We start from the raw sequence: 13250 nt of genomic DNA, 5'->3' as shown, positions 1-13250 counted from the left end.
ACAACAAAACTTTAAATCTCTAAATTCGACAAAGAAATTAAGTAACGTCCAAATCAATTTGTTGAATCTAATTTAATACAGAATTTCTGATATTTTATTTTAATCTATTTATTTATTTTAATTATAGTTTATGTATCATCTCCGCTTGATCATTTTTTACTTTCTTCTTTTTCTAGAACTAATGTAATTATCATAAAAAATTATTGGAGATTTATTTTTTACTATCACTGCGCTATTATAATTATAACTATGATTGTCCTTTCATGCCTCTTTTTTATATATTGCGTTACAGGTGTAGTTCACTACCTTTTACATTATTCAATCGATATCATTCTGTTACTTCTGTTGTAACGATTATTTAGGACACTTATTCAATATATCATATTACATACTTCTTTCTCAAGTAGAATACAATAAAGTTACATCTACCAGCACGTTGTACTTCATACTCTGCTCAATAAAAATAATTATCATTAATCATTAACTCTTTGAATTTATAATTATTAATATTTTAAGAACGTTTTATGAAACTTGTATATGATAATTGTGAAATATTTCATATATGCATTACATAATAAACATATCAATTTATCTTGAAAGAAATATTATTTTTTAATTATCGCACATAAGAAATACTTTAAGAAATAAATAAACTGTAAACCGCGTATGTTGTTGTTACAGTATATGTATTTTTTATTTGTGAATGCATATTTTTAATCAAAACGAATAAATAAAAATATAAAAACTATTCATGTGTTAAAAGTAAATATGTGCATACATTACATTTCGCTATCTTTTCCTGGTTTAACTGATTAATCCGCGATTAATATACTCTAAAAATATCATCGAAATCTTTTATAAGATATCGATATTGGTACAGTTGAGCCCCTATTTGACACCAACGTAGTGCTAGCTTGCGATTTACATCCATTATTATATTCTTCATATTTTCTTTAAGATTCAAGAATTTAAATACCTAAAATGGATTATTTTAACATTTATTTCAACAATAATTTCTTTTTATACTATAAAAGTCGGTTACAATTTTTGATCATTAGCATAATTAGCATAAGATAATTATATGATATGGAAATAAATACATAAATAAATTTAGTAATGAGAAATTCATAACTAAATATGAATATAAATATGTATATTTAAATTTCTAAAATTTACCGCGTCACTGTTTTCATCATGATATACATAATTAAACACAAATTCTATATTGTACTTAAAATTAAATCCCAAGTATTTCTTTATCTAAAATAAATTATTTTTTTAGATTAATATGTAAGAGATAATTTTGTTTTGCAAAATAAAAACAGTATTGAATAACATATAATTTATCTTTAGTATAATTATGCAATGAAACGCCGATAAGATTTTAGACTAATGTGAGAAAAGATCATTTAAGTTAAAAACTTTCTTCATATAGTATTATGTAATAGATACATTATTATATAATAGATCACATAATAGAATCTAATCTCTTCTTATTTCTACACATTATTAAGTTTGTAACAGTTTCTAGAAAACTATTAGAAAGAGAAACTATTTAATATTCATCTCCCGAAATTGCATTAAGTTTAAAAATAGAAAAGGCTTTACAATTTGTATATGATTATCCCGATGTTGTCCAATAATCAGCGATTTTAATACATATATCATAGGACAAATAAATCTAAAATATTTTCAGATAGGCGGCATATATATTGATAATTGAGACAAAGAAGCTAAACAAGAAATTAATAAATAATTGTATATGTGCGCATATATGTACATGTGTATACAAACCTACATTAACATAAAATTTACCTTCTTAAGTTGTTTTTCAGAATATATATGATTAATGATAATAGTTAGTGCTGTAATAAAACTGATTTCCCTATAAAAACAAAATAATAGATTTAATTAGAAAATGATGCAAAACTTCATAATTGCACAAAGATTACATATTTATAAAAAAGTAGTCATTACTTAGGTTTTACTTTTTCCAAATCGTCTAAAATGAAATCAACTAAATTATTATTTGCATGCCTCCCAACAATAGTACAAAAACTGTTTATGTGATCGATAGCTGTTACATTTGTCATATTAGCCATTAAATACATATATTGCAGAATGATTGAAGAATTATTGGAACAAGCTAAAAATTTTAAAACACTAGAATCTAATTTCCTCGAATACATATGAAACACTTTCATCCAAGTATCGTTACTCGCCATCATCAAACCATTGCAGAATGTCCATTCTTTCCATTCCGTCCAAATTCTACGATATTCAAAATGAAATACAAAAAAATTATTAGAATTTATAATCTTATATCATGATTACATAATTTATCAAGTATTTCACAAAATAGGAGAGAAATGTATTTATAAATTGATCGTGACTGAAAAAAAATTGCAAAAAGTAATTACTTGTATTGTAAAGATTCGTTACGATTGAAAGATGAGTGACGATAGAAGAGATACCATCTTAAGTCTTTATTAGCTGTTGACAAACAATGATAATCACCTATAATACATAACCATCTTACAAGCTCTTGCCTCAAATATTTAGTGAAAACGTCTTTATCAGTGATTCTATGAGATTTAAAATTGGGATATCCTATTTTTGATAAAATTTCCTTCAATGATTGCATTATTTCCGTCTACAAATTGTTAAATAATATATATTATAAATCTATATATTTTTAAATTTAATTATACATTCTAGAAGAATTGATAAATGTGCGCGCGCATATGTTGTTATTTAAAACGTTATATAAATAATATAACCATATTTTTATAAGGTTAAAAACATAATAATAAATGAGTAATTATAATACAGATAATTATTATAATTTAATATTAATTACAGAGAGATTTAATATTAATTACAGAGCGAAATTTTAGGATTGGTTAGCTACCAAAGCAGCATAGATAAATCTGATTTTTTAATGCCGAAAACGAATCTGGAAGAATTATTGAACCACTATGTATAACCAGCCTTATATCTTCTATATCCCAGCAAAAAGAAATCGAGCGGTGACAATCAGAAGTGGATTTGAAAGGTGAAGACTAATACTATACGATGTCATTGACAGAAATATATCAAAAAATTAAGTTCTCTTATAATAAATTCATAAAATTTGTTGAAATAACCATTTTTGGACTATCACAAATGATTCAAAAACCTGATGTACTGAAAAAATTCTGCGGCCAAATTCATTTTCGGCATCAAAAAGGCTATTACATTCACCTATTCTTCGCTTTTTGTAAATGACTCTCGCAATCCTGTGTGATTATTTTTCTTAATGCTAAACAAATGAATCTATAAATATTTAAAAGCAGAAGCAGTTTCATGAACTTTGAACAGTTAAACATTATGTATGTTCATCTATATTTTATCAAAAATAATCTTAAAATATAATATAAATGCGTTGTATATTGTTGATATATATATATATATATATATATATATATATATATCAACGCGTTTTTATATATATCAACAATATACAACGTATTTTAAGATTATTTTTGATAAAATATAGATGAACATACACAATGTTTAACTGTTTATTAATTTACATGTGTTGATATATATATATATATATATATATATATATATGTATATATATATATATATATATATGTATATATCAACACATGTAAATTAATAAACATTAAATGCACGTTTTCTTTACTTACACAAACTGATATTATTTATACCTTTATAAGTGCGCTTTCTGGAAATACAAAAAAATTCGACATATATTCCAAGTTTTTGAACATAGGATACCATGCGATATAATCTGCATCTCGACATAGGTAATGTGAAATATCCAAGAATACAGTAGAGTTCAGTCGGCCCGTCATCAAAAAATGAAATGTATCGTCGATGATTTTAGCACGATCGAGTACATGTATATTGTCAAAGGCGTTGAAGTTCAGGTATTTCGAAAGTCTACTCCAATTCTCGGCATCATAATTAACGCGATAGCATCCTGTTGTACGATAAATTCTATCAATGAATTAAATTAATTTTCCTGATTGAATTTGTCAAATAAAAATTTAAAACATCTTTTATCTTCTTATATTCAAAGCGTATAAAAAATGTATTAGAAATTGTATATTAAATATTGCTATTATTATAAGAAGTAAATGTGGACTGACAATATTAAATTATGTCATGCTGATAAATCAATGTATTAAGAATGATATGTCAACATAAATTCATTTTGATTACATTCATGATAATCAAAAATAATAATGAAGTTAATATATGCTTTATATCTCTTTTTTTCGACATGCTTGGTTGCGTGTAACGTTTTAATGTATATATAATCTTTACACGGTGCGTAAAATTTTATTATAACAATACAATATATAGACATAATTTATCAAATATAAATAATCAAAAAATAACTGATTTATACACGTATATGTGTAACAAGTTACGGATTATCATATTAATTCAAATATAATAATTAAATTATCCAATAATTAAATTTTTCAATATTAAATGATTTCAATCATTGCTGGTTATTTAAGAAAAATTTTCTTTACCTAACATATAAAAAAATTTACTACTTCTATTATTTAAATAACATACACTGAATTATATACACGAGATAAAAGATTTTATACAAATCATAAAATATTTCGTCAAATTTTTATTTTTCGATTATCTTACCTTAATACTTGAATGCTTAGACTAATGAGAATCAATTAATATAAAGAAAATGAACAATTATTTTTAAGAAAAATTATGAATTTCCAAGAGCAGCTATATACGAAAAATATATTTATATAAAGTTATCTATGATAAATATTTACCACTTTGTATATTCGCCAATACCCAATCATTCTTGTCTATAAAATCTATAGTTTGTAATTGGTACGGTTTATGTGGTAATAGCCACACTTTAGGCAAAGTTTTATTCAAATTAGAATGTGACTGCGTAGTAATGTTCACAAATATCCACATATTTGTAGAATTTTCTATCGATACATTTAACCAGTTAGTATTATAAGTTCTTTTTATATTTATCACAGGATAATGATTTAGCTGTGTCCAATTAATTATTTTATCTTCTAAATTGTATATACTTTGAATAGATACATCCAGGACAGATTGCATAATGGAAGAAAAATTACTGCTTATATAGCTAAATATCCAAAAAAGTAAATGATAAGAAAAAATTAATAAAAAAAAGATATCTTATAAAAAATATTAAAAAGTAATTTAAAAATTTTTAAAGAACAAAGTAAAATTGGAAAAAAAGTAATGTAATAGTTAAAATTATATTAAATAGAATTGAATCGATAGGAAAGGTATTAATATAAGGAAAAGTATTAATGGGGTAAGTGGCAGAAAAAATAAACAGAATAGGAATCAAAAAAGATAAATGTGTTACAGAAAAAAAATAAAATAATGTGTGATAAAAGAAATTAAATGACATAAGTAAAAAACACATAAGAAAATATAAAAAATAAGAATTAAAAACGGAAATGTAGATAAAAGAAAAAGTTAAAAAAAATTAAAAAGAAGATGAAAATAGAAATAACAGACAAATTAGAGAAGAAAATTAACATTATAATGATAACATGTACGAACACAAATAGGAGATAAAAATTAAGAAGGGAAAAATTAACAAGTTTTGAAATTACTAGTAAAAATTAGAAACATAGAAAAGAATAAAGAATTAGAAAAGAAAATCGAAAAATAAATAAAAATAAACTTCAAAAATTAAAAAATAAAACAAAAAATAAAAAATAAAACAAAAAATAAAAAATAAGAAAATTAAAAAATCATTTAAAAATATGTAATAATTAAATTTATATTATAATTACGTTGTAAACTGTATTACTCACGGATTTCGTATATACCACCTCATATCAAACTTAAACAACCCTTCGGTGAATATAATTTGCAATAAGCGGAACATAATGCTTGCTACGAAAATTGACATTATAAAGTACATTAGAAATGTAATAACTATAAAATAAAAAACTATAAAAACTATAAAAATTGCTATACATCATTTGGATATAAACATAACTGATTTATGTGTATATGATAAATAAATATTAACTATGTAATTTCATTATTTCGATAAACATTAACATTTATATAAATAATATAAGTAATATAAATAAATTATTTAAAACTACTTATATAGCAACTAAATTATTTTTTTATTACGATGCTTTTTATATGTAGTATTAGAGAATTTATCGACAGTGAATTATCTACCCTTGATGTAACGGGGAATTTCAAAAGAACTATTTAATCCTGACTCAGTTGTGAGTGGCCATGTATCCTTGGTGCTCCAATGAAGAACAGCCTGTTGCATTTGAACCAAAGAGAAATCGTGTATTCGAAAATGCCGAAATATCTGGACGAGAAAAGATTTTAATATAATTAAACAAATATTTAATTTAAAAAAATGCTTACACATTAGCAACATACATTAGAACTGTTACAATATGTTAAACAAAATTTATACACATTCGTCAATTGAATTAAATAAAATAACGCTAAATACAAAACCTTATTAGCGACATAATTTCCAAGGAACGTAGCAAAACCTTTGCTTAACCAAAAGTCTAACTTTTTAGATGGATCGATTGCATCATAAAGCCACTCGTATATCACCTTATATGCTACTACTTGCGTTATTTCAAATTTGCGTATCTCATCATCTATTTCTTGATTAAAGATAATATCTGCTTCTCTAAAAATAATTCGCAAATATTGTAATGAAGTCAAGATTCCTTTTTACACGTTAGTGATCGCTGTTCAGTTATACAATCACTAGATACGTTTTTAGATAATTGTTGTTGTAAATATAATTAGTTACATAAAAGATAAATTACATTTTATAATTAATTCGTATGTTAATCAGATTGTACAACTGCAACATCCTTAATAATATAGTTAAAAAATGGGATAAAGGAAAAAGGAATAAAAAATGTATTACACATGTTTTAGTTAGATACACACATACAGATACCAAATTTTATAATGTTGAATATATCAAGAAAGTATATTGTTTTGATATGTTATAAAGATTAGCATTTTTTTAGATTCAAATATATTTACCTATAAAGAACGATTCCCAATTTTATGTCTTCTTCATCTGACAATTGGAATGGAATCGCGACATGATTTACTTCCAGAGTTTTCTTGATGTACGATGGAAATTTGTCTTCTAAGAACAGCGTAACTTTAAGAGCCACTGAATATGCAAATTGTACATGAGGGATCAAGCTTGATCTGCACCACAATTTTGCGTTTTGTTTTGTGTCTAAAATAAAACCGCGAATCACATTTGCTACTATGAAATAAACGGGCATTATAGGAGCAGTTTTGAAACGTGTCCATTGCATATCATTATCATCCGTATTTATTTCCTGCACGGGCATATTTGATAAAGCAGTGTAGTTTTTATGGTGCTTTATGGAAATGTTATAACTAGCAAATATAGTATCCTTCAAAAGTGGAAATAATCTTCGGGCAAATGTGTGATAATGCGTTGCGACTAACCACCTAGCATGTATAACAATATATTTTAAATAATAAAAAGTTTTCGGTTATTGCTTAATTATTAGAAATTAAAAAAGAAAGAAAAGGAAATAGAAAATGTACACAAATGTATGTTAAGACTATTTAATATACTGTTAAAAGAATAATTATAATATATATATATATATATATATATATATATTTTTTTTTTATATTACAATTTTATATCATTATACTATATTTTTTATTATGAAATATATATTTATGTAATATAAAATTTATGTAATCTCTTCAATAAATGTATATAAAATAATATATTTACAATATTCTCTAAAATATACACCTTACAAGGCAGTAAATATGTGAAGATAATAACATATAACAGTATTTTTAATATTAATATTTATTTTATTTCTATGTGTGATCAATATTTGTCTTGTATTAAAGAGTTCTTAATATTATAATAGGAATGTTATATATACTTGCAATGCAAATTTTTTTTTAATTACTTATAGGGATTTTTTGTGAATTACGAGAGAATTACATTAATAATAATTAAATAACAATTTATTAAATCATACGCATATATGTTGAAACTATGTTAATCATAATAATAATAATAATAATATGAATAATTTGCAAAAATTGAAGCAAAAATGGTATTTATAGTGCTTAAGTTACTTAATAATTTAAAATTACTCACATTCTTTCATTTAGTTCATTTATGTAAGTTCTAAAGCCTCCATCTTCACCTAAAAGTCCGGCAAATTTCACGTATAGAGTGTAATATCCTGATGATAAATAATACGGAAGAGAAATGTTAGTAATATATTTTTTAGTGTCATAGGTAAATTTGTTAGGCCTATGGACGAAAATTTTTTTCTCATTTTCTTCAGATATTTGTGTAGTGTTTATTATCACAATTTTAATTATAGACAGATTTTCCGTATAAAAACATATATCTTGCGTTTCATAAGGAATAGAAATGCTGATGTTGCATTCGCCATGGAAAATATCGGCATTGACATATAGCACAAAGTGGATATTATAATGTTGCGTTTCGTCAAGCTTCCGTAGTTCAGAAGAAGCCGCTGCGACAATGAATATTAGACTGCAACTTAGTATTTTTAAAAATACCATGCTTCTCAAAAGATAAATAATCTCTCTTTTTTTCCTAAAAAAGGAAAAAAATATATAAAATGATACATATGTGTAATATACATATATAATTCGCTTTAATTATTGCTTTTATTACGTATAAAAATAGAGAGAAGATAAGTAAAAAATATCATCATTCTTTGTTAATAAAAGATAGTGTTAAGATAAAAGAATTATATCTTTCAATACATATTTTAAAAATATATTAATTTGATTAAGTTTTATTACACTTATATTATACTTCATAAGTTCGGTTTTAAATTAAATTGCATTTTATTTTAAAAATAACATAATAATATGCACTTTAAATTAAAATTGTCCCTTTAATAATTTTAGGAACGATAAACATTTTTGATGAAAATAATTATATTTGTTTTATAATTGCAATTTAAAATTTATTAAATTCAACATACGTAATGTATAGATTTTATTTATTTTTAAAATTATGTAGGTTATGTAAGTATTTTTTTGATACTTACATAACTCACTTCTCGTATATAGTTATTAAGTGTAATTAGCTCCTTGATATTATTAATATCGACAAAAATATCTACATCTACTCGATTTTGATGTTCTGGGAAACTACCGAAAGTAACAACGTTCGATATCTGAAATCATAATAAACATATTAAAACATTGATTTTCAAAATCAAAATATTGTGAAATCAGGTTCAATAAGCATCTTATTAATCAATAAATAATAAAAAATTGTGAATATTTGATTAACTTAATCACCATACTATATATTTAATTTTTAAGTAATTATTTTTGAAAAACGTTAGTGTTTGATCTTTTCTTCATGCAATACTCTATGCTTAGTTGCCGATTAGAAAATCAACCAAAAGAGGCAAGAGACACTATTATTTATTATTATAACACAATTGTATTTATTTTTAAGATAATATAATAATACATACGCTTGTGAAATGGAAATTTTTTTCCTCTAATATTTTTATAAAGATCATAAATTTGAAAAAAAACGGTCATTTCTGAGAAAAAAGTGCTTTATATTTTACTTCAAAAATAATGTAATAAATACTTTAAATTTAAGTTTTGTGTTTCTAATAATTTTGAAAAAAATAACTTTTTTTACGAAAACAATTATGCTTATTATGTTTCGATCTTAAACTTATTTAAATTGTCTTCAACATTGATATACATATTTTATTTTCTTTTTTTAAAAATGGTTATGTATTCTGTTATAACTTACCTCGTATATTATGTCAGCCCATCAGAATTTAGTTCTTTAATAATAATTAAGTATAATTAACTCTTTATTACCATAAATTATTAACATTGAAAATATATCTATATTAACTTGATCTTGCAATTCTGAAATACTACCAATAAATGCCAACGTTCGACAAGCGATATCATAATAAGCATGTTATGGAAACAATCTTGAAACTCAAAATAATATCATACCTAAAACGTGTCTTATCAATTAATAGACACAATAAAATGCTACTGTACGATTAGGTTAACTCTCTCCGATATATTTAATTAATTATTTTTAAAATGCATTTTATAACAATTAAAAAGTTGTATTCTCTCCATACTTTTATTTTTTTATTAGAAGCAAATAATCCATCATCGTTTGTATCTTAATTTATTGGCTCTAATTGTAGATTTATGTGTGTATTCAATGTCAAAAATATTTTATAAATATAATAAAAATAACGCGATTTGTCATAAAAGAAAGAAAACAGAATAAATTTTTTAAATAGAACATTTTTATAATTAACAACAAAATTTTTAAAACAAAATTCTCTCTGAAATACCAAAAAATATATATTTATGTGTTCTCTTATTCGTTTAAAATTTTTTTATTTTAATATTTTTACATTTGTAGAAATCTTGTGGAAGACACATGGTATATTCAATGGTTATGCAAAATTTTGGATGAATATGGAACAAAAATGGATTTGAGCATGTTGACATTAAAAAAGAGTAGCCACAAATAATACAAAAATAACTAAAGCGTAAATTATCAAATCACGAGAAATGTTTTAAAAAGATCTATAATTTATTATTATAAATTTTATTATTATAAGTCTATAAAAGTTTTGCAAATTTTTTCTATTTTTTAAGCCTGAATCTTTTTACAGACATTATTGTCAATGCATAATTTTACTGTAGATATAGTAAGATTCGTATATTTCAGACTATCTATTAAAAGTAATTGTAAAGTGAGTATATATTTTGGCATTATTAATTTATTTAAATACAATAATAATATTACAATTTTTCTATTAGTTTTTCATCGCTCTACAATGATCGGCGTATGTAAATACTTTTAATATATTTTGATATATGTTGATTGTCTAAAACTAATAATTCTTTTTTTATTAAAATAAATAGAATTTAATAAAGTAAATAAAATAAGTCTTGCAAGAAACAAATTTCATAATATTATATGTTTCATAATATTATATTTCATAATATTATATTTTTATCTCAGTATTGCATAATCACTAAAATAATATATTTATATCTAACGAATAGAAAGAAGATAAAATATTTAGACACTCAATTCTCTCCTGTGTTCATTAAATTTTTCATATTACAAGATGACATGCGTATATAAGACACACACATATATATCGAATTGATAATTAATAATTATCTCAATTCGAATAATATACTAAATGCATTTAAGCGCTTTTTTTAATTTTAATACAAACATAATTGTTAATTAATTTTCTAGAAGAGACATCAAATTACACATTATAAATATTTGCGCCATATACACATTACATATAATGACATATTATCGATATCTTGTATGTTTTAAACACGATAAATTTTTTACATTAATAGAAAACGTTAAAAGCTTTAGATATCTTCAAATTAAGAGAATAAGTTGTTTTTTTATATTAAAAAATCTTTCTATTAATTAGAAGAGTTAAAATATATAATTAGTTCTAAATATTATTTTAGATAAAATAATTAGTACTATCTGTATTGAATTTAAACTATCAACAAAATTTTTAAACTTTATTCTTAAACTCTAAATTCGACAAAGAAATGTTAAGTCCAAATCAATCTGATGAATCTAACGTTCAATACAGAACTTCTCATACTTTATTTTAATCTATTTATTTAGCATTTTTTTATTCTAATTTATATGATATCCGTTTGTTTATTTTTTTAATCTTTTTAAACTATCTTAAAAAATTGTTAGGGATTCACTTTTACTACTGCGCTACTATGATTATAACTATGATTGCTCTTTTCTATTCTCTTCGAATTTTTTTGTATATTGCCGTTTGTCAAAGCCGTAGTTCATTCTCTATCTTTTGCATTATTCAGTTGATATCATTTTGTTACTTCTGTTGCAACGATTATTTGACACTCATTCAATATACTGTATTCTATATTATTTTTCACATGTGCCGAATACCCAGCATGTTCTATCTCATACTTTGCTCTATAAAAATAATTATAATTAAGCATTAATTCTTTCGATTTATTATTAACATCTCAAGAATGCTTTATAAAATTTCTATGATAATTGTGAAATATTTTATATGTGCATTACATGAACACATATCGATTTATCTTGAAAAAAATATTCTTTTTTAATTATCATATAATATTTACTTTAACTGTGTTTAAATAGAACTCATTAACTTTTTATTCTTTTATGACTCAATCACTAAGTTATCGCATATGTATTTTTTTTAATCGTGAATGCATATTTTTAATCAAATATATGAATAAGTGAAAAACTATTTATATATTAAAAGTAAACATGTGTATGCATTACATTTCGCTATCTTTTATCTGATTAGATTTATTAACCATCCAATTTTTCTTTAAAAATATCGCCAGAATCTTTTATAAGATGTCGATATTGGTACAGCTGAGTCTTTATTTGATGCCAACGTAATTCTAACTTCAAGTTTAGCTGTATTATTGTAATTTCCTTATCATTTTCAGATAAGTATTTGTTCAACTAAAACAGATTATTTTAACATTTATTTTTAAAAGTAATTTCTTTTCACACTATAAAAGTCTGCCACATTTTTTGATTATTAGGATAATTAGGATAAAATAGTAATATTGTACGTAAAGATGAATAAGCTTAATAATTAGAAATTAATAATGAAATATATATCTAAGTTTATAAAATTTACCTTATCATTGTTTTGATCATCATAATTAATCAGAAAAGAAGATGGATATTTTACAAGAAAATGCAGGATATTATTATTCACGTATTGCTTTATCTAAAACAAATTGATTTTTTAGATTAATATGTAAATAGTAATTTTATATTTTATCTTCTACTTTATAATATAGTAGAATTTTTGTATGATATAATTTGTCTTTAACATAATTGTGCAACGTAACGTCTGTCTGGAGAAACTTTAGACTAATATAAGAAAAGATCAACAAGTTAAATTAAGAAATTTTTACAAAATTTTTATAATATTCTGCAATAGATACATTTTATTATATAATAGATTATATAATAGAATATAATTCCCTTTTATTTCTATTATTAAATGTAATTATTATTAAATGCTGCTAAGAAGCCATTAGAAATAAATTTATCTTCAAATTCTGCAATT

The 13250-nt window shown here is 23.1% G+C and overlaps 1 protein-coding gene and 1 long non-coding RNA gene across 2 annotated transcripts; both read right to left on the bottom strand.

The window, feature by feature from the left end:
- Positions 1-263: 263 nt before the first annotated feature.
- LOC105252491 (aminopeptidase N-like) lies at positions 264-8339 on the bottom strand. Its single transcript, XM_025410167.1, has 12 exons — positions 8219-8339; positions 7093-7539; positions 6541-6724; positions 6244-6385; positions 5862-5943; positions 4824-5155; positions 3717-3991; positions 2421-2653; positions 1978-2271; positions 1816-1885; positions 784-976; positions 264-450 (listed from the first exon to the last, which is right to left on the bottom strand). Coding segments are annotated over exons 1-11 (2214 nt in total). The 5' UTR covers positions 8221-8339; the 3' UTR covers positions 264-450; positions 784-823.
- Positions 8340-11831: 3492 nt separating this feature from the next.
- On the bottom strand, positions 11832-12894 carry LOC112638435. Its single transcript, XR_003122997.1, has 3 exons — positions 12813-12894; positions 12443-12631; positions 11832-12103 (listed from the first exon to the last, which is right to left on the bottom strand). It is a non-coding gene; the product is annotated as an uncharacterized LOC112638435 (long non-coding RNA).
- Positions 12895-13250: the final 356 nt, after the last annotated feature.

The sequence above is a fragment of the Camponotus floridanus genome, unplaced genomic scaffold (assembly GCF_003227725.1).
Source record: "Camponotus floridanus strain SB8 unplaced genomic scaffold, Cflo_v7.5 scaffold3, whole genome shotgun sequence".
NCBI lineage: Eukaryota > Metazoa > Arthropoda > Insecta > Hymenoptera > Formicidae > Camponotus > Camponotus floridanus.
This window is presented reverse-complemented; position numbering and strand designations above follow the sequence as displayed.

Coding starts and splice junctions, on each gene's coding strand:
- LOC105252491 (XM_025410167.1), bottom strand. Junction 2,272..2,420: donor AACGAATCTTTACAATACAA/GTAATTACTTTT, acceptor TGAATATCGTAG/AATTTGGACGGAATGGAAAG. Junction 1,886..1,977: donor TTGGAAAAAGTAAAACCTAA/GTAATGACTACT, acceptor TTGTTTTTATAG/GGAAATCAGTTTTATTACAG.